The sequence below is a fragment of the Ictalurus furcatus genome, chromosome 6 (genome assembly GCF_023375685.1).
Source record: "Ictalurus furcatus strain D&B chromosome 6, Billie_1.0, whole genome shotgun sequence".
Lineage (NCBI taxonomy): Eukaryota > Metazoa > Chordata > Actinopteri > Siluriformes > Ictaluridae > Ictalurus > Ictalurus furcatus.
The window spans coordinates 16,053,214-16,079,579 of NC_071260.1; the positions used below are offsets into that span (position 1 = coordinate 16,053,214).

At 41.7% G+C, this 26,366-nt stretch overlaps 1 protein-coding gene across 1 annotated transcript in view; it reads right to left on the bottom strand.

Annotated features, from left to right (window-relative positions):
• lrp1bb (low density lipoprotein receptor-related protein 1Bb) overlaps positions 1–26,366 on the bottom strand; it is a 331,362-nt gene that overhangs the window by 21,559 nt on the left and 283,437 nt on the right. The window contains exons 65-79 of the mRNA XM_053626734.1: positions 26,211–26,330; positions 24,777–24,896; positions 21,864–21,980; positions 20,131–20,237; positions 11,839–11,971; positions 10,147–10,253; positions 9,656–9,788; positions 7,818–7,940; positions 6,761–6,883; positions 6,452–6,592; positions 6,027–6,161; positions 5,452–5,571; positions 4,252–4,493; positions 3,694–3,917; positions 2,773–2,879 (exon numbers count right to left, since the gene is read on the bottom strand). Coding sequence (XP_053482709.1) covers positions 2,773–2,879; positions 3,694–3,917; positions 4,252–4,493; positions 5,452–5,571; positions 6,027–6,161; positions 6,452–6,592; positions 6,761–6,883; positions 7,818–7,940; positions 9,656–9,788; positions 10,147–10,253; positions 11,839–11,971; positions 20,131–20,237; positions 21,864–21,980; positions 24,777–24,896; positions 26,211–26,330 — 2,052 coding nt within the window. The remainder of the gene's footprint in view (positions 1–2,772; positions 2,880–3,693; positions 3,918–4,251; positions 4,494–5,451; positions 5,572–6,026; positions 6,162–6,451; positions 6,593–6,760; positions 6,884–7,817; positions 7,941–9,655; positions 9,789–10,146; positions 10,254–11,838; positions 11,972–20,130; positions 20,238–21,863; positions 21,981–24,776; positions 24,897–26,210; positions 26,331–26,366) is intronic.

Below are 26,366 nucleotides of genomic sequence, written 5' to 3' on the forward strand. Positions count from 1 at the left end.
CGGCCCGTGACTGGGCGGAGCTACTGGTGAGTGCTGGGTCGCCAGCCCTCCATGATGTAACTCAGTTTACAGAGCTGTTTATGGAGGAGTTTTCACAGCCTGGACAACTTCGTGGTCTTGATTTACTGGGGTGGAGAGTCAATGGACAGCCCCAGGTGGACCCACCATTCAACCTCTATTATGAGGAGATGGACAGGGCAGTAACCAGCGATCCACTTCAGTTTCCGGCCAACACGGGGGCGAAATCCCCGAGATGTATGACCGAGGGCTGTGGGAGAGAGACTCAGCTTCAATGTCCCACTTGCAGGAAGCTGGGCCTCCAGGAAGCTTTCTTCTGCTCTCAGGAATGCTTCAAGAGCAGCTGGCGGGAGCATAAGAAACACCACCGGAGAGCCCGTGCAGAGACCCAGCCCGGGACCGACAGGGTGACCTCAGAGCTCGAACCTGAGCCCCACGAGGTGAGCTCACCCGCCGAGCTCCAACAAAAGGTCCAAGCCAAGCCTCACATCCCTGCGATCCAAGCCAAGCCTCCAGCCCCTGCGATCCAAGCCAAGCCTCCAGCCCCTGCGATCCAAGCCAAGCCTCCAGCCCCTGCGATCCAAGCCAAGCCTCCAGCCCCTGAGCTCCAAGCCAAGCCTCCAGCCCCTGAGCCCCAAGCCAAGCCTCCAGTCCCTGAGCTCCAGGTCCAGCCTCCAGTCCCTGAGCTCCAGGTCCAGCCTCCAGTCAGGAAGGTCCAGGTCAAGTCTCACGTTCCTGACGCCCAAGCCAAGCCTCCAGGCTCTGACGCCCAAGCCAAGCCTCCAGGCTCAGAGGCCAAGCTCTGCTCACGCCCCAGTCTGCCGACACGCACCGCCAAGCTCCGCTCACGCCCCAGTCTGCCGACACGCACCGCCAAGTTCCGCTCACGCCACAGTCTGCCGACACGCACAGCCAAGCTCCGCTCACGCCACAGTCTGCCGACACGCACAGCCAAGCTCCGTTCACGCCACAGTCTGCCGACACGCACAGCCAAGCTCCGTTCACGCCCCAGTCCGCTGACACGGCCAGCCAAGCTCCACCCATGCCCAAGGTTCACCTAGTGACCTCAGAGCCTCAGCCCGCCTGTTCGGTTGAGGTCGTCGCTCAGCCCGCCTGTTCGGCTGAGGTCGTCGCTCAGCCCGCCTGTTCGGCTGAGGTCGTCGCTCAGTCCCCCTGCTCCATGGCAAATAGTGTTTCCCCCCCCCCCTTCTGCTTCGAGGAGACCCACGCTCCTCTCCCTGGCCTTACAGGGGACTTCGCTCTGCCTCCCAGTTCAGCTGGGGACGTCACTCCGCTTTCATGCTCCGACGAGGACGTCACCCTCCTTCCTTGCTCCGCCGAGTACAGTGCTCTGTTTCCCTGCTCTGCCGTGTACAGTGCTCTGTTTCCCTGCTCCGCCGAGGACGTCGCTCTGCCCTCATGCCCAGCTGAGGACGTCGCTCTGCCCTCATGCCCAGCTGAGGACGTCGCTCTGCCCTCATGCCCAGCTGAGGACGTCGCTCTGCCCTCATGCCCAGCTGAGGTCGTCGCTCTGCCCTCATTCCCAGCTGAGGTCGTCGCTCAGCCTCCCTGTCCAGCTGAGGTCGTCGCTCAGCCTCCCTGTCCAGCTGAGGTCGTCGCTCTGCTTCCCTACGCCGCCAAGAACACCGTGCAGTTTCACGTCTCTGCTTGGGACATTCAGCCCAGGGGGCCGGGGCCGCCAATGAAGTGGGATGACTCATGGCACTCCGGGAGGAGTGCCCTTGGGGGGGGGGGTTCTGTCACGATTCCCCCTTGAAGTAGTGTGCTCTAAGCGCAAATGCGTGAGCACCTGCTTTTCCGCTGTCGACCGTAGTGACATTGGGACACGTGTGTTTTGTTTGTTTGTCATGTCTCCTCCCTGTTCCGTCATTGGCTGGGAATTCACGTGGGTCTGTATTGCTCCCAGCTGATAGCAGTTTACACGCTAATCATGTCCGCATATATACCGCGCGCTTCCCAGCACACAACGCGGAAGATTAAGAAGTCGTAAGTAAATGTTTAGCGTTAGTTTAGTTCGCGTCATAGTCATAAGTTAGTGCTGGATTCTCCACTTCCAGTCCCTCGTTCTAATTCGTGTCTTGTTTTGGTTATCGACCTAGATTTCTGCCTAGCCCCGTGTATGCCTGTTTGAAAATCCCCTGACCTCTTGCATGTTTATGGATTACGTTTTGGATCACGTTTTGGATTTGTCTGCCTGCCTGTCTCTACAAATAAACAACTGTTATCCTGCACTTGCATCCGCCTTATCTCTGCTCCGTCACGATCTGTGACATCAATGCACATTATAAATATCCAATTAATATATATTAATGTATCCTGAGTTGCTTAGATATAAAAGGCATAAATATTATAAAGCAATAATTTACGGCATTGCAGAAAGAGTAAGGGATGGAAGCCGAGCATTCAGTAGCTTCGTAAGAGATATTTATAAAGTCACTTTTAGATAACACTTGCTTCTAATGGTGTAACAGGGGTTTTTTTTGCCTTTGGAAAATTTTTTTTTTCCGTTAAAGTAATAGGAAGTACTTAAAGGAAGTACTAAATCTAAACATAAATTCTGCCCTATCCTGTAATCTACAAGAACTCAATTCCATCCTCCATTTTTCAGTTTCTATTGTATATACAATATATACTGTTGGGGCCAGTGGAAGACAGTGGACAATAGAGAGCATAACAAGGATAATAAAGAAGTACAGTACATTTATTGTAGTGTCCAAAAGTAAAGAATAATACCTGTAGGCCTTCTGAGTTTTTTATCCAGCAGCACTCTGCGCATAGAACCATCCATTGCTGACTCCTCAATATGTGAGTGGTCACCAATAACTGACCAATACATCATCCTGTAACAGACATGGGTATTTCTGTGATGGCGGTGAGATATTATATACTGTATAATAATTTGACCTGGCCCACCACGGAAACAGCAAACGTTCCCTTTTCAGGCTATGCATCAACATTTCACATATGATGTATTTTATTTTAATGGAAATTGTTATTTCAGATCATTAATATGAATAGGCTATTTGAGGCTTTTCTCGTAAAAAATTGGAGAAGCTCCCATCATAGCACTAGCCTGGCACAATGTCTTATAATGAGTAGATAGTATAATATTGTTAAATCATAGCACTGTTTTACTGTAACTGTTTTTGCAGCACTGTTTTTAATAGCACCTCTGCTTAATGTCATGATTAAAGAACAGTGTGGTAAAAGGCTATTGATTTTTGATTATGTTTTTGAGAAAGGGTATTCAGATTCCACATTTGGAAGCAATAATTAGTATCATATTCCTGTGAACAAAGCCCCTCCACACCTACAAAACCATGCTGACCCCTCACTGAAAAACAATGGAAGAAATATGGGGCAAACTAAATTTCCCCACCGTGTCATTAAGCATCCATTGCTTTTCATAACTACACAGCTAGATTAAATCCAAAACCATATACAGTATATCATCAGTAATTTGCCTCGGTTTATACTTTTCCCTTTCATGTTTAATATGTATAGCCATTAACGTTTTCTAAAAAACAACAAAAAAAAAAACAGAATTTTGCTTGTACTTTTCTCATTTGTTAGTCGCTTTGGATAAAAGCATCTGCTAAGTGAATAAATGTAAATGTAATGTAAATGAATAGCAAAAATAACTAAAAAGTTTACCCTTTGACTGGATTGATGGCAATGGCGTAAGGCTCTCCAGCAATATCAGTTATCAGACGAGTGCAGTTGGTTCCCTTGAGCTGGCCCACATTAATGGAGTATCTCAGCTTGGTCCAGTGGGCTGTATAATAGCTGAACCAGTGCATTCTCGAATGGTCTGTCCAGTAGATATTTCCAGTTACCCAATCAGCTGCCACATCTCTGGGGCGCCGAAAGTCTGGGCACTGCAAACGATAGGAAGGTAAATATATATATATATATATATATATATATATATATATATATATATATATATATATATCTTTCAAGCAATATCCTAAATAAATAAATAAATGAATAAAAGATCATGAATTCAGCAGCTACAGTCATCATTTAAGAGAGTGTGTCAGAAAAATCTCAAAGTCTGATCTTTCACAAATATAAAGTATAACTATATGTAGGAATAACGCAACATAATTTGAACAGGAAACAGAAAGGATATAAGAAAGAACTTGCAATACAAAGAATATTCCTGGGGACCCTTGTGATAACATGCTTAGCATAGTTAGCAATACTTACTATTATTCCATCATTTGTTTTAGTTTGACTCCTGTCTATGATTTCTTTGTAAAAAAGTCCACCCGGATTAAACTGGGTAGCCCAGATAAACTTTTGTTGGTGTAACAGAGCATCCATCCCAATGATGCGGGCATTTTCCTCGATGCGAGCGAGCACTTTGTGTCCATGGCTCTGGTTAAATGGATACACAAAACTTCGGATTTCAGTGTCATTAGCTATGTAGAGCACTCGATCTTCTGGTCCTGCCCGTTGAGTTATTAATATGCAAAAAAAATGAGAAGTGGCTAAATTCCATTTAGGGTTTAAGACAACAGTTTGAAAATTACAGATGCACATCAATATAATTTAATACATCAATGCATAGGTGAACAAGCTAAAAACAGCACATTATTTGAAATAGAATTGTATAAATTATTCTATAAAACAATAAATTAAGTAACTTGGCTATGCAGTACAGACAACAATTCTGACTTATACATTTCTTTTTACATTAAGCAAAGTATTACAACTGTAAAAATATAATGGAAATATGTTTTGAATTTTGAACGCTATGATGAATGATTGATGAAGTTTGTTTCAATAGCTGACTAAGAATACGGGTTTCAGCACCCCATTGTTATTACAATTAAATGCAATTTTAAAGAATAGGCGACTGGATGTATTTTAGTGCGAGTGCATCCAATTTGCTGATATAATGCTGGCATATACAGTAGCTGGTTGAGGATCAATTATTCCCCAGTTCTCCCAATTGCTGCTGTTGCTGTCAATAATTAATGTGCCTGCATTGACATGAATGGCGCAGTGAAATTCTTTAACATGAATAGGCAATTATTTTATCTGTAATAAGAATTTAATAAGAATTTGCCTAATCAACCTCTTTCATAAACCTGTGACTAGATTCACTACTGCAGTAAATGATTTAATATAGCTCCTGTCCATCAAATGATTGTTGAGGGAAAAAAACATTGTACCAAATATTATAATAAAGAAATATCAGTTAAAATTATTCAATATATACATTTAAAATTTCTAATTTAAAGTGGCCCTAAATTACTGGCTGAATTTAAAATAATATATGATTGTTGTGTAAAGGATATTCTGTCTGATGCTATTATTTGTTTCTAATAATGAAACATGAGAATAAAAAAAATTTAAAATGATGCAGCAGAAATGAAATCACTGGAAAGTGTAGGTCCTTACCTTTAGCTACACAGTTGCCATTGATATCCTTATAATTTTTGTCACATGTACATTTGTATGATCCTTTAGTATTTGTACAATAGTGTGAGCAAGTGCCAAAATATAGACACTCATTGATTTCTGAAAAAGAATAATCAGATATTCTATTATGGCTGTTACTCTTCGTTGATCCCTTCAACCTCACCACAGTGATTTTGCTGTACTTTGAGGAAGGTGATACCATTTACACAGCAGTAGTTATATAGTTGATGGGGGCTGATTCTGCCTCAATATACAAGTCATTAAGTACAATCATCATCCTGAGAATGTTCACAAACTCAAATAATTACTACTGTTTCTAACGGAGCGGAGGAAACTAGCTTCAAAACAAACACTCATCCAAACTCACAGTTAATTATCCACAACCATTTTCCAATGTGTAATCTCCTGTATGTACAGTACAAGATAAAGATGTAACAATAGTTTGAAAACACAAGATAGTATAGGATTCTATCTGAGTTAAGCCTGAACCTTATAAAACTAAGGTCTACTAGTATCCAGTTTATAGCAGTTTAGCAGCAAAAGGTTCACTGCACCTTCACACCGTTTAGTCTTGAGATTCCTTTGAAATCCAGGTTTACATTGGCAAGTTACATTGGTACTTGTTTGATTGCACACTGCATCCTCTCCACATGGATTCATCCTTTTCCCACAGATGTCTCCATTCAAAACTGGAATGAAAGACAGCCTTGAAAGCTCACACATTATAAGTACATCCCCTTTTATAGTAAACAGAAAAGAACATATATAATTCTAAATCAGATATTTTTTGTGGAAAATATTTTAAACTTGAACCATTTTCAGATTCACATGCTGTGTGTGTGTATATATATATATATATATATATACACACACATATACATTTCTTTCTTTTTCTGATGACTTTTTTAGATCTTCCACTCAAACTCAATGCACATGGATGCAGATGTTACTCAGGCGGCAAGGATACAAAGATACTTACAGGCCTTGCAGTCATGCTCATCGGATCCTCCATCGCCACAATCATCAAATAAGTCACACTGCAGCTGAGCAGGTATACAGTGCTTGTTACTGCAGGTAAACTCAGTCTTTCCACATGGCTTTGGTCTGGCAGACACAGCCTCTGGTTTGGAGCAGATTCAAAAGTTCAGTTGCACAGTTAAATTCTCTATAAAAAACAAGACTAAGAAACCAGAACACAGAATAACTGCCTCCCCACACACTGGAACTGTCTTAACCATCCAAAAGATTTCAATAATAGTGGTTTTTTTTTTTTATAGATTTGACTTACCACACTGCTCTTCGTCTGAATTGTCACCACAGTCATCCACACTGTTACAGATTTGATCAAGCCGCAAACACACTCTATCATTTCTGCAGCGATGTGGCCTTGTAAAAGGGCAAGGCAGCTTAGCTGGAGAAAGAAGTAATGAATAGTGAGAAAATAGTTATTTCATAGCAAATCCATATACAGACCTTGTAAAGTATTCCAGAACTACACTGGAAGTTGCTATTCAGTATTACAGTATTCAAAATCAAATGATTTCAGCAGAGTAGCTAGCTAGTTAGCTAAACCCTATTCAAATAGGTCTGGTACATAAAATTTCTCTCTCTCAAAGGTCCGAATAAGCAACTAACATGACTGAACAGTGATAACATTTACATTTTAATGCTTAACCATAGTTCATTTGTTTATTTTGACTCATGGACTGGACTGAACAGCTAACATGTACTCTGAATTCTTAATCCATAAAAATAAATTCACTTCACTTCCTGTGAACTTTGTTTTTTTAAAGCCATGTTGTCTATTTGCTAATCAAACCTGGGAGGTTTAAATAAGAAAAATTTTAATGAAAGTCTGTGAAATTTTTTTACTTAATATCTCTAGCCCTGTAGCTAGTATCTGGTCCAATGTGCAGCCTTTAAATGAATAATAAATGCATGTGACAAGCCGCTCACAGAGAATTTGCTACAGAAGCTGAGTTCATAAGATTTGAAAACAAGAGTTGCAAGTAGAAACTACAGCCAATTTTGTTCAAACGTTACTGTCTGTGCTACACTTTTTTTTTTTCGAGTAAAATACTTTACTGGGCCAGTATCCACAACACAAAACAAACCTAGTTATCCTATCTACCTCCCAACCCATTCCTGACAATACAGTTAAATTGCACATGCGATTTCAGCTGCTGAAGTTTCATCATTGAAATTCCATTGTCTGAATTTATTAAGCAGGCCAGCATTTGACTGAATAATAACAGCCTTTATCGAATAAAAAATGTATAGAAGGTTTATGGAATATGAATTTACAACAAGTGCGGTAGGTTTAGCGTCTGAATCTGACTTCTTACCACACAACTCAGCATCTTCATCAGAGTTATCTCCGCAGTCATCCTCGCCATCACACACCCAGGAATGCAGCTTACAAAGGGTATTGTTGCAAACAAACTCATCAGGACGGCAGAAAAATGCTCCTGTAATCACAGCAGTTTGTCAATTTTTATATAATTGAAGGTATGAATATTGTTTATTATGTGTCAGATTACACATAAAGCATAATCATTACAATATGAATGCATTCTTCAAGCAGTTACTTCAATAAAAGCCTCATCTGAACCAAAAAGACTTCCATGTACAGTTGCAATCAAAATTATTCAACCCCCATTGCAAAGCAGGTTTATTGTCAAAATTACATAAATACAGACTTTCAGCTGTTTGCAATTAACAAATCAAACAAAAGTAATTGAAATAGTTCAACACAACGAATGTTTCAAGTGGTTTCCCCAAATTCAACTGAAAATGCAACTTATAATTATTTCTCCAGTCTCAAAAGTATTCAACCCCCATAATAGAATCTCTCACAACAGCACAAATATGCTAAAAAGGTGTTGTCTCAAGCACATCTGATGCAACTAATCAAGGGCTTCATTAGTTGCACCAGGTGTGCTTGAGCTGGGACACATGAAATACCTGAATTGGCTAGGGCTCAGAAAATGTATGAAATACCTGGACTGGGCAGAAAAATTAAGCTATCAACGGCTGCAACCAGATTTCTCAGAAGGCAGGTTGTGAAAAACCCTCAAATGACTACAAAAGACCTGAAGCAAGCCTTGGTGGCAGCAGGCACTGAGGTTTCAGTGAGCACAGTAAGGCGCATACTAAATGCAGAACGTTTCCATGCCAGATGTACGCCACTACTGACCCAAAAGCACAAGAAAAATCAGCTCATAATCATATAAATAAGCCATAGAAGCTTTGGGATTCTGTTCTGTGGAGTGATGAAATAAAACTTTTCGGAACTTTATGGAACTTTTCGGCATGATGGATCAACGGCATGTCTGGAGGAAGAAGAATGAAGAAAGAACACTCTGTTCACAGTCAAGCATGGTGGTGGCTTGGTGATGCTCTGGGGCTGCTTTGTATCCTCTGGCACTGGAAACCTGCAGCGTGTGGAAGGCAAAATGGATTCAGTGAAGTATCAGGAAATCCTAGGAGAAAACATCATGCCATCTGTGAGGAAGATAAAGCTTGGGCGTCACTGGACCTTCCAACAGGACAATGATCCCAAGCATACCTCAAATGCCACCAAGGATTGGTTGCAGAAAAAGACCTGGGAGATTTTACAGGGCCATCACAGTCACCTGACTTAAACCCCATAGAGAATCTCTGGTGGGATTTGAAGAAGGCGGTTGCAGCACCCAAACCCAAGAATATTACTGAACTAGAGGCCATTGCTCATGAGGAATGGGCTAAGATTCCTCAGAAACGCTGCCAGAAGCGATGCATCTCGTTTGCACCAGGTCATAACAGCAAAAGGGTGCTGTACTAAGTACTGAAATGCTTGCCATGAAGGGGTTGAATAATTTTGAGACTGGAGAAGTCATTATAAGTTGCATTTTCAGTTGAATTTGGGGAAAGCACTTGAAGCATTCAGTGTGTTGAACTATTTCAATTGCTTTTGTTTGATTTGTTCATTGCAAACAGCTGAATGTCTGTAAATTTTGTCAATAAACCTGATTTCCAATGGGGTTGAATCATTTTGATTGCAACTATAAGTACTGTATATTTTAAATGTACCTGCTTCTCAAACTGAGGTATCATACTAACATTACGCTGGGATCTAAGCTGTATTAAATAAGAAATAAATGCAATGCTAAATATAAAACAAGAAATTGTAGCTTCTGTGTACCGTGGTCACAGCTTTCCTCATCACTGTGATCCACACAATCGAACACTTCGTCACAGCGCCATCGTTTTGGGATGCAGTGAGCATGGTTCCTGCAGAGGAACTCATCCTCTCTGCACTCTTTGACACAGTCTATCTGGTGAGAGACCAGAAAAGAGACACTAAGATAATCAGACAGACACTCTCCATGGGTGGAGTTCACCTTATTGTGGAGGAGGAAGGGAAAAAATTGAGCAACGTTTCCATGGAAACAGTGAGAGCCGCACAGTCTAAGTAAGCACATAATGTCAGTTATGTTGTCCATTTCTGTTAAATAAATAATATTTTACACCATGTATATACTTTGTGTTGTATTTGGATATAATATAAAGCACCGTTCAGGTTCCTATTTAATGACACAATGCTACATTTTATTACATGTTAGCACATTCTGCCAGGTGTAGGCTCCTAATGTGTTTGTGTCTGGTACGTGAAGGCTTAGCAGAAGGACATACTTCATCAGAGCTATCAGGACAGTTATCATGTCCATCACACCTCAGGCTAGCTGACACACATCCTCCACTGGCACACACATACTCATTGATTGAACAGGAAGGGAGCACTGCAAAGGAGAGACACATAAGATCACACACAATTATACATTTCTTTAGCTTGACAGCTACAGAACAAATTACATACAGACAACAAAGGAATCCACTGAGACAGGTCCATTGGTTTTCTAGATAAATAAATAAAAACAGCATATCTGGGAGGAGAAAAGAACTGTCTAAGATGGTAAAATACTGTTTTGAAATTGCCAAGCTGCTCTCTCTCAGGGCCGTATCTATCTATATACAATCCCAATTCCAAAAATTGGGACATTATGGAAAATGTTAATAAAAACAAGGAGGGGTGATTTGTAAATGTACTTGGACTTGTATTTAAACAAAAAAAATGCAAAAAGACAAGGTATTTGATGTTTTGCATAATCAACTGCATAGTTTTTTGAAGATAACCGTTTATTTTGAAATTGATGTATGCAACAGGTTTCAAAAAAGTTGCGACAGGGGAAATTTAGGACTAATATATAGTGATGTGACAAGTTGAAATAAGAAGGTGATGTGAAACAGGTGAGGCAATCATCTAATCCTAGTATATAAGGAGCCTCCAAAAAAAGACCTAGTCCTTCAAGAGCAAGGATGGGTCGAGGCTCGCCAATCTGCCAACAGTTGCGTCAGTGAATAATCCAACACTTTGAGAACAACATTGTCCAAAGACAAATCGGTAGGATTTTGGGCATTTCACCTTCTACAATGCACAATATAATTAAAAGATTCAAGGAATCCTGTCAAATATGAGTGCGTAAAGGGCCAGGCTGAAAACCACTTCTGAATGCGCGTGATCTCCGATCCCTCAGACATCAATGTCTTAAAAACCGTCATGAGACTGTAATGGATATCCTGACATGGGCTCGGGAATACTTTGGTAAAACTTAGTATATTTTCAAAAAGAAATTTAATTCACAAAGTAAAACATCAAATAATGTGTTAATAATATGTTTTCAATATAGTACAGGGTGAATTGAATTTTCAAATGATTCTTTTTGTTTGTTTGCATCTTCCATACTGTCCCAACTTGTTCAGAATCGGGGTTTTCTCGCTCTCTCTATCTATCTATCTATCTATAGGCACAGCACAAAATGTGATTCAAAATATAACTATAGCTTACAAACTAAATACAGTCTGCGTGATGCACAGGGTTTAAAAGCTGTTGTGAAATACTGAAAATGGTCAACTATAGAGCCGTCAAAAGGTTCATGACTAAAGAGAAAATGCTAGTTTAGAATCTGGGAAACAATAACACTCAATACTGTTTGAGAGGAACCAGACTCTCAGATTGTGAATCATTATTCTTCTACAACTGTATACTATAAAATCAAAGTATTTTACTCATGCTGTTTTTTTTCCTTGCTACTCTGGCTTGCTCATTAGGGATCTACATCTGCATTCAGATTCCTGTAAAACTGCTTTGTGGCTAATGGTAATGTACAACCCCTTACATATACCATGTGCAGTAGATCACTTAGTTGTAATGAAATGTCACCTTTTGATATCAAGGCTATCTTTAACTGCCTGAATAAGTTAATGCTAAACAGATGAATGAACACAGAGATGTTTAGACAAACAGTAAAGATTTTTGCAACGTACCTGTTCCAGGGCAGTTTCTCTCATCCTCTCCAGTCTTGCAGTCTTCCTGGCCATCACACAGCCACTTAGCTGAAATGCAGAGGTTGTTCTGGCACTGGAACTGGTCTTGTGCACAACGCGCTTCACAGTCCTTCTGGAAAAACACAAAAGCACAGGAAAAGGTGCTAAATGCAGCCTAATGTCCAGATTTTAAAGTGGCAAAGGCCTTGACAAGTACAGCCACAGAAGTTGCAATATCAAAGACCAAAAGAAGGAAAATGTCAGAAATATTATGTTGACCCTGAAACCTCTTTTCAAGCTAATGAGTCTCACAACTTACTCTCAATAACCCTACACTATGACATGTTTTCAACATTGTTTTGATAGTAACAGTGCTTATAAATTGTTTTCATAGTGTCTGAATGAAAGAAGAACAACAACTATTTTACAAGCTCACAGGGTGAGAATGTATATTGCCCACTCCATTATTTTTGTCAACACAGACCCACAGCTATTTGTAGCACTGCACAACCTCCACATTCTCAGTGTACATAATAACTGCCGTTCCAAGCTCCTGCTTCATCCGGAATCTACAATCTACTATCATCTTTTTGCTGACGCAGTGTAGTAAACAATTCCTCTCAAGTTGTTTGCAGGTGGCATTGAGTAGTTTTACAGCTGGAGTCTGCAGTGTAGAGTATGAAGGGGAAGCGATTGAGGATGATGCAACACAGTAGCACCTCACACACACTGGGGAGTCTGACAAACTGAGACCTCCCAAGTAGAAAGCCCAACATCCCAGTGATAATTGGTATACTGTACTGCTTTCCCTTTTGTCCAGGACTGGAAGCTGTATGGTGTTGAATGCATAGTACTCCGAGGTGACAACCTTGCTAACAAGAAAATACTAGCAGGCAGAGACAAAAAAGCAGAATTCTACCACAAGAACCCTAGTGGATGTCTGTGGGATAGCTCCATTCTAACAGCATAAGTGACAAAAAATATATTGGTTGTGCAGATATTTAACTCTAGAAAGCAACCAGCTCAGTCTATAAGCTTACTTCCGTTGTTAAACATTAACCAGGTCTGCAGTCTGGTTAGTTTGGCCAGTGGTGGCTCAGTGGTTAAAGGTTCTGGGTTACTGATCAAAAGTTCAGGAGTTCAAGCCCCAGCACTGTCAAGCTACCACTGTTGGGTCCTTGGGCAAGGCCCTTAACGCTCAGTTGTATAAATGAGATAAATGTAAATCTCTGGATAAAGGCATCTGCCAAATGCCATAAATATAAATGTATATTAAAACTGTCAACTGTCTAAACTGTAGTGAAAGACATATTTACTATTGATTGTGTTGGAGGGACTACCCACCGGCCTTGGATGATGTGGTCAGGGTGCTGTGCATGGTGCAGAAGCAGCAGCAATGCCCCACTTCAGCTTCCCAATTTTGGACTACACTGACAGGACCAGCAGAAGGGTAGGGTAGGATAATCACACACAGCTGACCCACACTGATGAGGAATAAAAAGGTCTCACATTCCCAAACAAGGGAGAGTGAGAGCAGAGTGAATAACACTAGCGTGTTCTCTGTCATGCTCCCCTTCTATTTTACAGAGGACTTAAGCGAGGCTAAGGCACCATGAGACCGCCTTCAATGTAGAACTTCTATGGCCCTAGTGGAACCCCTCCAAATATATATATATATATATAAACAAATAAACACATTGCACCTTTATGTATGCAGTTAACCCTTTCTTCAGCCATACAGATGAGCTGCACAGATTAATATAATGGTCCTGACTGGTGTAAAACAAATAAAACTTTGCCCTTTGTGCTTTTCCCTTCAGTGATCTGACAATTTCCAGTGGGATATTTTTATTCATGTTTGGTCTGATTGCTGCATTATTAGAAAAGGCACAAAGGTGTAGTTTTCAGCTGTCTCCTGTACTGCTACTTGTTGCACCACCATGCTGTCCAAATGACTAGATATACATAATGAATAACTCATACAATTGGTAATTTTTTTTCAGTTTAAATATACAGGAACAGTGAAGTACAATTCAAATTTCAAATAAGCTGCACTGATTGCCAATTCCTAACCTTCTGGAAGAGACAACCAGGTTCCCTTTCAAAGGGAACAAGACGCTGTGTTTAGCATAACACTATGGAAGCGCCTCTCGCGCATGACCGGCATCTGAAGTTTGTGTAAAATCATGCCTATTTATAGGCCTGCCATGATCAGGTGACATGGCAATTAAGCGTGTCGCGTGATATAAATATGGCACCTGTGAACCACGCCATCAGCCTTTATTATTTTCAGTGAAAGACTGCATGTCAGTTGTTTGTATAAAGAAACAAAAAGATGCTTCATTTCCTCGCGTCATTTCCTCACTATCTTTTCTCAAAATCTCAGAACTTTTTTATCCCTTTAAAAAAAAAAGAGAAGAAAAAAAGGAATTAGCGAGAAAGAAAAATATGAGTGAGAGAATTCAGGAAGTGTGTTACGGATTGCTCCCATTTCATCACGGGGAATAGTGCACACTTTTTGGGTGAAGTGTCTGGGATGTAGCATACGATGGCAGCCTCGAGAGGCTGCGCATGGTAATGCCTACATTAAGCAGCTCGGCTCGCGACTCGCACTCTTCTCGGAAGCCGATGCGAGTTGGGTTTCAGAGCCTCGCGGATCTGGTCCGGCCACTGCCGAGGCAGCAAGTCGTCTCAGGTTCAGGGGATCTCTTATGGATCCGGAAGAGGAGCCGGAGACGAGCGCTGCTCTATCTCTTGCTCTGTCTTCCGGGTTCGGCTCTCCGCTGTATTTTGGAGCTCGCGTCGCGACTCCTCCTTCCGCTATGGAAAGCCAAAAGGGAAAAAAAACACACACACACACACACACACACACACACACACACACAAATAATAGTAATAATTCCTCTCTGACTCCGAGGAGCCAGAAGGATGTGCTAAAAACTGAGTAACTGAGCTGCCTTGAAGTGATTACTAAGGCTGGATGAGCCTTTTTCTCCCTCACACTGCAGAAACTCCCCTTTCTTCCAGAAGTGCATGATAAAATATCAGCTATTTAGCTATGCTGAAGGTGGAGGAGGCACTCGTGAGCTACCTCTCTCCATCGACGGCAGGTAATTAGGGGGGCCGGCTTTGCCATCCAAGCCAGCGTGGTGTTGGTGGGCAAGGCCTATACGGTAGTAGTCTTGCTTGTGGGTCACTGCAGACAATGACAGTGTTGCAGGCCTACCAAACAGACCTGCTAAGTGAGCTCGACATATGGCGGCATTCAGCCAGTTCCTTCCCTGTTGTCTTGAGCTCACTCAGGCATCCACGAGTGATGCCCGGGCCAGCACTAGTGCGAGGGAGACCTAGAAGGTGAGTATGGCAGCCCGCCAACCCCCGCAGACACAGTCAGGCCACAGTTGCGGCCTGCTACTAGGCCTGATCTGAGAATGGTCATAAAGGCCAAGCAGGCAAAGAAGAGTGGTCCTGAGGGGCCGTGGAGGGACGTATCAGGGGACATGAGGTTGTTAGGGCAGTTAGCCTCCAGTGCTACTGTAGGGCCTCCCCTAGCCAAGGCGGTCCTCAAGTTTTCAGTGTTCTCTGGTCAGCGAGCTGTCACAGGGCAACGAAAATCTTATACTTTCCCTCCAATAGAATGTGGAATAGTTAACGTCACTAAAAGACCATCTGGCAGCATGGAAACTACTGCCAAATGTGTCTCCATGGGTTCTGTCTACCGTAGAAAAGGGTTACCGGGTCCAGTTTATAGCTCGACCCCCCCGGTTCAGAGGTGTGCTCACCACAGTAGTCAGCACAGACTAGAGCCTGACGTTAGCGCAGGAAGTAAGATCCCTCTTGGACAAAGGGGCCACAGAACATGTACCCCGTTTCCTGAGGGAGGGAGGTTTTTACAGCCGTTATTTCCTGGTCCGCAAAAAATAGGAGTATACAGCCAATTTTAGATCTGCGTCATCTGAACTGTACTCTTTGGACATACAGGTTCAAGATGCTGATGCCAAAACTTATCGTTCCACAGATTCAGTCTGAGGACTGGTTTGTGATGATAGATCTAAATAGTGCATATTTCCACACAGAAATATCGCTAGCTTTATCCCCTCGCACCTTCACAAAGTGCATGGACGTCACTCTGGCTCCATTGTGACTGGACAGAGCATCCGTGTACTAAACTACCTGGACGACAACATCGAGATATTGTTCTTGCCCACATGAAGAGCTTGGGGCGCAGGTTGAATCTCAGAAAAGTTTGCTTTCCCCAGTGCAGTGGACAACTTTTCTAGGGGTTATAAGGATTCTACTATGATGAGGGCGTTTCTATCCCCAACATGCGTAGGGTCAATCCTATCAACACTGAGCAAGATAAAGCTGGATCTTGGGAGACTATTGGCGCTTATGGGTCTATTGCACAGGAGACCGTTCAGTGGTGGCTGAGGAGTTGGTGGTTAATAATCAGTGTCACGCCGCGATGCCGTCGTGCTCTGAGAATTTGAGTGTCCCCGGTTTCTAGCCTTGGGTCACACTCTAGGTGTGTCTCCTTAGCACAAGACGGTAATGACAGACACCTCCCTCACAGGCTGGAGTGCAGTCTTAGACAGCTCTTCAGCTCACAGTCTCTGGTGCGGCCCTCATCTGGAGTGGCATATAAATTGCCTAGAAATGTGGGCCATATTTCTAGCACTGAAATTCCTCTTCCTCAATTGAGAGGTCACCGTGTGTTTACAGACAACACACCGGTGGTCTCATATATTGACCACCAAGCAGGATTATGTCCGTGCCCCCTGTTCAGGCAGGTGCAACTAATTCTTCTCTGGGCAGAAGGAAAGTTTGTCAGTGAGTGCAATGTACATTCTGGGAATATCTAGGCATACATCCTGTTGAGGCAGGGGCTGAGGCCAAGGAATTGGTGGCTCCATCCACAAGTGGTGGAGTCCATATGGCGAGGTTTGGCCAATCGGGACTGCATGTGTTCGCCTCCTAGGAGACAACACACGGCCCGCTGTGGTTCGCCCTCACTCCTCCCACACAATTAGAGCTGGATGCCATGGTGCACATGTGGCCGAGGTCACATCTGTATGCTGTTCCCCCATCGCTCTGCTCCCACAAGTTCTAGTGAGAGTTTGCCAAGACAGTCTATGTCTGCTACTAGTAACACCTTATTGGCCAGCTCGAATATGGTTCTCAGAGATAATATCTCCCATGGCACTCCATGGGAGATTCCCATCTGCAGGGCTCCACTGTAGACCCAGTGAACTGTGCAATAGCTACAGTCCTGGAGTTCTTACAAGAACATTTCTCAGTGGGGTAGGCTCCTTCTATAATCAGAGTTTAGGTGGCCGTCATTTTGGCCAGCCATGCCCCTGTTGATGGAGCCTCTGTGGGGCAACATCCTCTAACTTCAAGGTTTATCCGTGGTGTCAGGCGGCTGAGGCTAATCTGCAGGCCTAGCATACTTTCCTGGGACCTTTCTGTGGTCCTGGAAGGTCTGTCAGGTGCCCCATTTGAGCCCTTAGAGTGGATCTACTGTCTCAAGCTGGAGGGCTGATTTATAACCCTCGGCCAGAACTATGGAAACTGTGGGTCTGGCCCCTGAAGGGCTCCAGCTCATAGATTCTGGTCTCACAACTGAGATTGTAGAGACCATGTTAAATGCTAGAGCACCATCCACAAGGAAATTGTATGCACTCAAGTGGCAGCTTTTTGTCTTATGGTGTGAGGAATGTCAGCTAGACCCAGTGAACTGCGCAATAGCTACAGTCCTAGAGTTCTTATAAGAACATTTCTCAGCGTGGTGGGCTCCTTCTACAATCAGGGTTTATGTGGCTGCCATTTTGGCCAGCCATGCCCCTGTTGATGGAGCCTCTGTGGGGCAACATCCTCTAACTTTGAGCGTCATGCGTGGTGTCAGGCGGCTGAGGCCCATCTGCAGGCTGCGCAGACCTTCCTGGGATCTATCTGTGGTCCTGGAAGGTCTGTCAGGGACCCCATTTGAGCCCTTAGAATCAGCCTCTGAGAAGCTTCTGAGTCTAAAGGTAGCTCTTCTGCTGGCCCTGACATCTCTCAAGCGAGTAGGAGATCTACAAGCTCTCTCTGTTGCCCTTTCCTGCCTTGACTTTGCCCCTGGATTAGCCAAGGCCTTCTTGTATCCTATGCCGGATTATATTCCTAAAGTGCCTACGTCGGCTGCCCACCCTGTGGTGTTGGAGGCTTTCTGCCCTCCTCCATTCCCCATACTGGAACAAGAGAGAATGCACCTGCTGTGTCCAGTAAGGGCTCTCTGTAATTACGCCCACCGCTCTGGCCAGTGGCGTAAGTTGGAGCAGCTGCTGGTCTGCTTTAGCGGCGACAGTAGAGGTGATGCTGTGTCATAGCAGCGCATCTCTAATTGGATAGTGGAAGTAATCTCGATTGCTTATGAGGTGCGTGGTCTCGCTACGCCTCTGGGCATAAGGGCTCATTCCACTAGGGCGGTCACCTCCGCGAAGGCTTTGTCCAAAGGGGCATCCTTACAGGATGTGTGTGCTGCTGCAGGGTGATCTACGCCACACACATACATTCATTATTACAGCCTGGATATTCATTCCACCCCGGGCTCGAATGTCTTGCACTGACCCTCGGGCTTGGGTCTTTTTGAACAGGCCATACCCTCGGTATGACGGAGTGGGTATTCTCGTTCCCATAGTATTATGCTAAACACAACGTCGAAGTTCCCTTTGAAAGGGAACGTCTGGGTTACGCATGTAGCCCTGTTCCCTGAGAAGGGAACGAGACGTTGCGTAGCTTTGTCATAACAGGGCAGGCCTGTGAATTGCGTCTTCGCTTCAGATAATAGAGGCTGATGGAGCAGTTTACAGGTGCCATATTTATATCACATGACACGCTTAATTGCCACGTCATCTGATCATGGCAGGCCTATAAATAGGCATGATTTTACACAAGCTTCAGATGCCTGTCACGCGCGAGAGGCGCTTCCATAGTGCATTATGCTAAACACAACGTCTCGTTCCCTTCTCAGGCAACAGGGTTACATGCGTAACCCAGACATTTGTGCCTGAAATATTATGGTGCTTACCAAAATTCATAACACTATTCATTTTCACAGGAGGCACTGAACCACCATGCACAAAACAGGCTCAAAGCAGCAATGTTCTACCACCATATTTTACAATAGATTTCAAATGCCTTTCTGGCATGTAGTTCTCTTTATGGAATGACATGAACAGTTTTGTCAGTTTTACCTAACAGCCACCTGCATATAAACCAAATAAGATTTCCCCAGTCTCTTGAAGGGTTACAATAATTATGGAATAATTATAGCAATATCTGTAACATACAGCGCAAAGTGGGGTAATATAGTTGGTCTCTAGATATATATTTTTTTAAATGTTAGAAAACCATCCTGGTTTCTGCAACATTGGATCACACCAGATGGTGTGTCTGACCCGTCAAATCTGTTTAGTTTATTAGCTCTGGTTATGCTTCTCTCAGATGGTTCTGGTTACTGCACAGCCTGAATCTAGTTACGGATTTAAGATCAGCCTCATTAGAAAAATTCCAGTTAAAATAATAATTCTTTCCTTTATTCTCCATCCATCCATCCATCCATCTTCTATACCGCTTATCCTTCCTTCAAGGTCACGGGGAAACCTGGAACCTATCCCAGGGAGCATCGGGCACAAGGCAGGGTACACCTTGTGTGCCAATCCATTGTAGGGCACACTCACATTCACACAACCATTCATACATTACGGACACTTTGGACATGCCAATCAGCCTACCATGCATGTCTTTGGACTGGGGGAGGAAACCAGAGTACCCGGAGTTTCCTTTATTCTATCCTGATATAATGATTTGTTGTAACATGTTTTGATACCACAACATAAATACATTATATTTGGGGAGAAAACTATAAATGTTTTGTAAGTTAATGTGTACAGAATTTTTATGATGAAAAAACAACAACAAAAAATTCAGTATCACCGATATTACCAATGTAGAATACATATCAGTTCTGAGCACTTCTCTTGAGCTTTGAGTGATCACTCTGATTTTGAATACCAGACTTATAAGCATATAGAAGATCTTGAGCTCTGTCAATCTTAAACAGCAATTATATCAAAATAGGCAGCAGTAAAGTTCACCTAATATATATATATATATATATATATATATATATATATATATATATATACATACTGCTGAGTAGTGAACGAATACATGACACCATCTAAAATGTGCTATATGAACTCATTTAGACTGGCTGAGAGATTTGGATTAAGTCTGGCGATCACTTACCTCATCTGAATTATCGGCACAGTCATAGTCTCCATCACAGCGGAAACGAGCAGAGATGCAGTCCCCATTGGCACAGGCAAAATCCTTATGATTACAGGTCACCGGTTCTGCAATGAGCAGGGAGCATATAGGAAAGTTTAAATAATGCAACTAAGAGCTCAGAAGATATTGTGGCTGAATTGTCAAGTGAGCTCTAGCAATGGGCATGGAGAGGAGGGTGAGAGAGAAAAAATGGGTGGGAAAATGAGAGTGCGGCCATCATTTGGGCACGAAGTGCCATTGTACCATCTGTTTCCACCTTTCTTGAAGGTTTTAGAGGTAAGCTAATTAGCAATAAGAGTGTCTACAAGTGTCAAAGAGAACATTCAGGGTCTAATTTCGCAAACAGCTGCCAAATACTGCCTTGCTACTAAGGACTGCTTTTAAATGGGCAGCTTATTTATTTATATACAGTTGCAGTCGGAAGTTTACATACACTCATCATGAACATGAATGTCATGGCAATATTGGTCTTTCAATAATTTCTTTGAACAGTTCTTCTTCTGGGGCAGAATGATTGTACAACATACTTCTTTAATAATAATAAAAAAAAGAATTTAAGAAGGTGTCGATTTTGGAGAAGGGGCTTCTTTCTTGGATGGCAGCCTTTCAGTCCATGGCGATGTAAAACTCGCTTGACTGTGGACAGTGACACTGGTGTTCCAGCAGCTTCAAGTTCATGGCAGGCCTGTGCCTTGGTGGTTCCTGGGTTTTTCCTGACCATCTGAACCAATTTCCTCTCAGCTGAGGGTGACAGTTTGGGTCTTCTTCCAGACCTTGGCAAAGTAGCTACACTTACTAATAACTTGTACTTATGTACAATTGTTTGAACTGATGATCTTGGAATCTGCAATTGTTTAGAAAGGGCTCCACGAGACATTCCTGACTTGTGTAAATCCACCATCCTCTTTTTCAGATCTGCACTGTGCTCTTTGGACTTTCCCATAGTACTGTGTGTTGGTCAATCCAATGAGTGCTGTCAAACAAACCCTTTTTATGTACAGAGAAGCTGCCAGCTGTAGTAAATCATGATCACTAACAGGAAATTAAGAGGCCTTGGTCTTGGAAAATTAAAGGATATTTTGGAACTTTCAGCACCATTGAATTAATAATCTAAGTGTTTGTATGTATATTTTTGACCCTGTATGTATAATTTTGGTCCTGTGTTGACTGCAGAAAACCCCAAACGAATTAAAACGTGTGAGCCAAATTCTTCTTTTTTTTTCGTTAAAGATCTATGTTGTACAATCATTCTGCCCCAGAAAAAAAAAAGTTCACAGAAATGATTGAAAGCCCAATATTGCCATGACATTCATGTCCATTATGAGTGTATGTAAACTTCTGACCACAACTGTAGTTATGAGGAAGAGTGTATACAGTAATGCTGATATAAAAGCCAAGATACAGGAATAAAGAAAAAAAGTCTGCATATGATTCAAACCTGTGGTTTTCCTTATTTCAGTGTTTCCTTGACAACGATTGCACACTGGAAGTATCTCTGCAACCTCAAACTGTTAAACAGCTCCAAAGGACTGTCTTTGGCAGCAATTAACAACAAACTGGTGCAAACACACAGCGACTGAGATACAGAAAGCAATGGAAATTCAAAAAAATCTTCTGCAACAGCTAACAGTCAGAAGCAGAGTGAAGCCCCTTAATGGTTGTACTGTGAACAAAGAAAGAGGACGACTCACTGCAGTTCTCCTCGTCTGAATTGTCTCCGCAGTCATTCTGGCTGTCACATCTCCAGTGGTCTGGGATGCAGTTGTTATTCTCGCAGCGAAATTCATGAGGTCCACAGGTCTTTTCATCTTTTTCATCAGCCACAAACAAACACACAGATGAAAATGGCTTCAAAAGTGCATGAATATTAATGCACCACTACAGCACATCAACGTGTAATCATCAATTCCTCAGGGTGTCCCAAACACATGTTTAACACAGAGTTCAAAACATCATCAAACTTGGGAAACGAACACAGCATACACGATGAAATACCTGAGTGTGTTACTACTCACTGCTCCCCCAGAACCCCCAGCAGAGCCCAATACCTGCAACTTGCTGTTACACAATCTCTCATCTGAGCTCAATTTCTTCCAACAAATATGGAATGAGAAGCTTCTTCTGTTCATCTTCCCATGTTTGGGTTGCATACTATGATCCAGAGCCAAGGTCCGTGTTTGAGGCAAAAAAAACTGCAGGCTAGTTAGGCATACAGAAGCAAACAAGAAGCTCCTTTTTTCTTTCGTTGCTTCTTTTCATCTTAACTAATTAACCTTAAATGTGTTTTTTGATGAAAATGTTGACTAATTAGGCTTCACAGTCTTATACAGCTAGACTGAAAAAAACACCCAAAACCAGATATGATAAAGAAAATGTAAGAAAATAACAGTCCAACTAATTAAGTTTAAGAGTCATGCTTCTTAAAAAAAATTATAATACAATGAATGCAATGATGAAATGCTCTATCTCTTACAGTCTACATACCTCTTATTAAACTTGATGGACTTCAATAAAGCAAAATGCATGAACTGCTGATGATGCATTTGCTGCTATAATGCCATAATGTCTCCACTAATCACTTGAGTCATTTGCTAGCTGTGGTGTCAAATCCAGCAAAAGGGATTAAGTTACTTATTGGCAAAGCTCAAGTTACTTATTGGCAATGCGTATGTTATTACACACTGTATCAGTACGTTAGTGCTAATGCATAAAGCCCATATGCTCAGCACTGGAGATCACATTAATTTTCTTACTCAAACCGGTGGAGAAAATATTTTCTTTTGAAAATGGCCTAGTTTTTTAGTCTGAGTTCACAATCAACAGCAGAAAAAAACCCTTTGCTTCTTAGAGACCACGGAAAATCATACAGACTGTCTAATTAACCAGGCTGCATTTGAATAAGAAAACAGCACATAATAGGAGGTTAGTTTTATATAAACAATAAGGGGATGAACCTGAATGACAAACATAGGGATTGCCCTCAATACATGTAAAACCATAAATAAAAGGAAATCTTTCTCTCTCTTTTTCAAATGAAAGCACTGCTATTCAGTAGTTTCTCAGAGAAAGGATGATTCTTAAACAAACACTGAAGACCCACCTCTTCACGATGCACTTTGTTGCTATACTAACTCCTTGTACTACCTCCTCTCAGTTTATTGTGGAGATCTGATGCAGAAAGTACTTCTGTAAGGTGCTTTGGTTAAGTACCTGCTAAATCTTATACATGTAAATGTAAATATCTCTGCAACTGACTCTAGTAGATCATTCTACATGTTCTTCTTTAAGTCAGGTTGAGACTGAGAATGTCATGCTGAACCTTGCTTTTCTATTTTTCTGTTGAAGCCTCTGTTTTTTTTTTTTTATTGTTGTTTGTTTGCAGGGCACACCTGCATTTCATTTTTAACTTTTTATTTGTAGCTAAACTGTAAAATAGGAGTACATTTTCCTTTAGTGCCATTCAAGTTCTATCACTTTTATCTGAGTTGACCACAACAGTAAGATTTATAAGTAATATTTGGTAGTCATCCATTTCCATTTATGCCAATATTACACTCTTTCCCTGCAGGTATGCTTTTGAGCTGTAAGATTTATTTTCTCAAGCATAAGTGTAGTGCCTTAATATAATACAGAAACCACTGGATTGTGGTTTACCTGTGGTTTGCATGTTTTGTTAAACACTCTGAGATCAAGCTGTTTAATTGATTTTATTGATTGTTTTTTTTTGTTTGTTTGTTTCTTTTGGTAGTCTTGACACAATTAAGGTTACATCCTGGAGAGCGATATTGATCTACAACAGTTTTTTTTTTTTCTTTGTGATTGAAAGTATTCTTTCCAATGCCTTTCCATCTACTCTGCTCTATCATAGTGTGAGGTCTATCTAAGCTAGCCACCATCTCTCTGCTTCTTATCAATGTAGTAAACAGTTGATTTTGATACACTAAGTTTTAACTACAGTATGTTTCTGATATTTTCTGATTTCCAACGTATGATGGTCTGGTTTGCTCACACTGGCATAACTTTGGTCCTCAGGTTGATTGAAAACAGAATCAACTCAAGCCATTTCTTGGAAAAACTCTTTTATTAGCCCTCTTGTGCATAATTATTGTACTTATTGCTAATTACTGATCTAATAACTGATGCTAATAACTAATTACTGATCTAACTGATACAAAGCTGGGAAAATAGTGAGCCAGCAATTTTTTTCCACATCCCTCGAAATGAGGGAATTATTATAAAATGTGGTTTGCATAGATTTCACAGAATTAAAAAAATGCAAATAGACACTGAAACTGCATCATTAGTGAATCAGCTCGTTCAATGACTGGGCCAGGTGGCAAGGGATGACTGCAATATGAGGCAATTGCTGATTTGATACTGTCAAACTAAATCAGACATTTAGGCAACAAAACAGGCCCTGATGAATTGTTACAACTCACAGCTAAAAAGAGCTCTGAGTGGTTCTTGATTAAGGCTGACCCTCCATGAGTGAGACAGGAGACTGTGCAAGCATGCAGAATTCACATTAGCCCCAATCACAATCTCCTGCGAATTCTCGGAGGTCGTACAAGGCTCTGATTTGTGAATAATAAAGCTTCACTCACCACAGTTGGCTTCGTCAGAGCCGTCAGCGCAGTCTGGATCCTCGTCACACACCCATAGCTTGGAGATACAGTGCATGGTGGCCTTACACTGGAACTGCTCTGGTGAACACGTGCTCTCGGCTGACACACGTTCAAACATAGACAGAGTAACAAGGGCATGTGAATACAAATGATTTTGACTAGTCATCTAAAACATAATAACAGAAAGTAGATTATATATGACAATTATAACTATTACTAATGATTTCAAAAGCAACAGGAACTACTGAAAATACCATTTTTAAGTAGGAGAATGACAGTGGCAAAGTACAAATCTTTAAGCCAAATATCACCTTTAAACATAAACATCAAGGTAATTAGACTAGAATAAGCAAATAATGGATGGGAAATCTTCTAAGCGGTTTTGCATCTTCACATTCTTCACATGGTATCTTATAATTATCATTGTCAGCTGTATTGACAGCGAGGAATGTTTGTCAAGGGTTTAATGCACAGGGAGTAAGAGCTACACTGCGGGGATAAAAAACATACCTCCTAACAACCAGCCACTCTATTCTCCCATGACATCTAATTCTACCTCTGGCAGGAAAGACCTTTGGTTTCCACTACTCAATCCTCTGAATGCCTAATCAGTGTCTGCTAGTTCCAGCCCAACTGAGACATATTCAGTGGCTTAGAAGCTATTTCCAGATCTGTCAGCTGGGATCATTAATATTCCTCAGGAGAGGTAAATTTGGGACAATCTGTGTCATTCTATCAATACCTGACAACTGAAGAGCTGTTACAGGAAATGAACCAATAGCAGGGTAATGTGATGCTGTTACCATCCTGAAGTTGATAATTTTTGCCAATAACACCACATTGTGAAGTGTTTTATTCCTTATAATAGACCATAGCAATTTGCCAACAATGACACTCATTTTAATTTATTAATAAATGAATGTTGTTTTTTTTTTAACAGTTTATAGTTACATTTAATGTAATGGAACATCTGTGAGACAAGTTAGTTCCTGTGATAACTTATGTTATAGCAGCTATAAACAGTCATTTCCATACCAGCCTCTCTTTTTTGTCAAACACTGACCATTACAAAGCACTGGAAACTCCTTCCATGAATGCTAAACAAATGTCTCTATACAGAAAACTTCACCCTATCAACAATTATACATTTTTCTTTGCTTACATTTTTTTGGTTTATTTTTAGGCTTAGTTTGTGTAGACTGTCTGCCATACAGGGCCCTGTAAATGAGCTGTTAATATAGAAATGATGATGTATTAGCACCATAAACCCATATCTATAAACCTATCATTTGTTTTAGAGCCAGAACTACAGCCAGAGCCATGCTGTTACAGAAAATTAACCAACACCTTCTGACCAATTCGAATTGAGGAATTCAAGAGTGCTGTGGTATAAAGCATCATAATGTTTCTTACGACAGTCTGTCTCATCCTCGCTGTCTCCACAGTCATCCTGTCCATTGCAGCGCAGGTTTAATGGAATGCACTTTTGCTTTCTGCTGCACTTGAACTGACCCGACAGACAGATATATGTATCTGCAGAAAGAGATGGCATTTCAAAGCAGGTGAAAC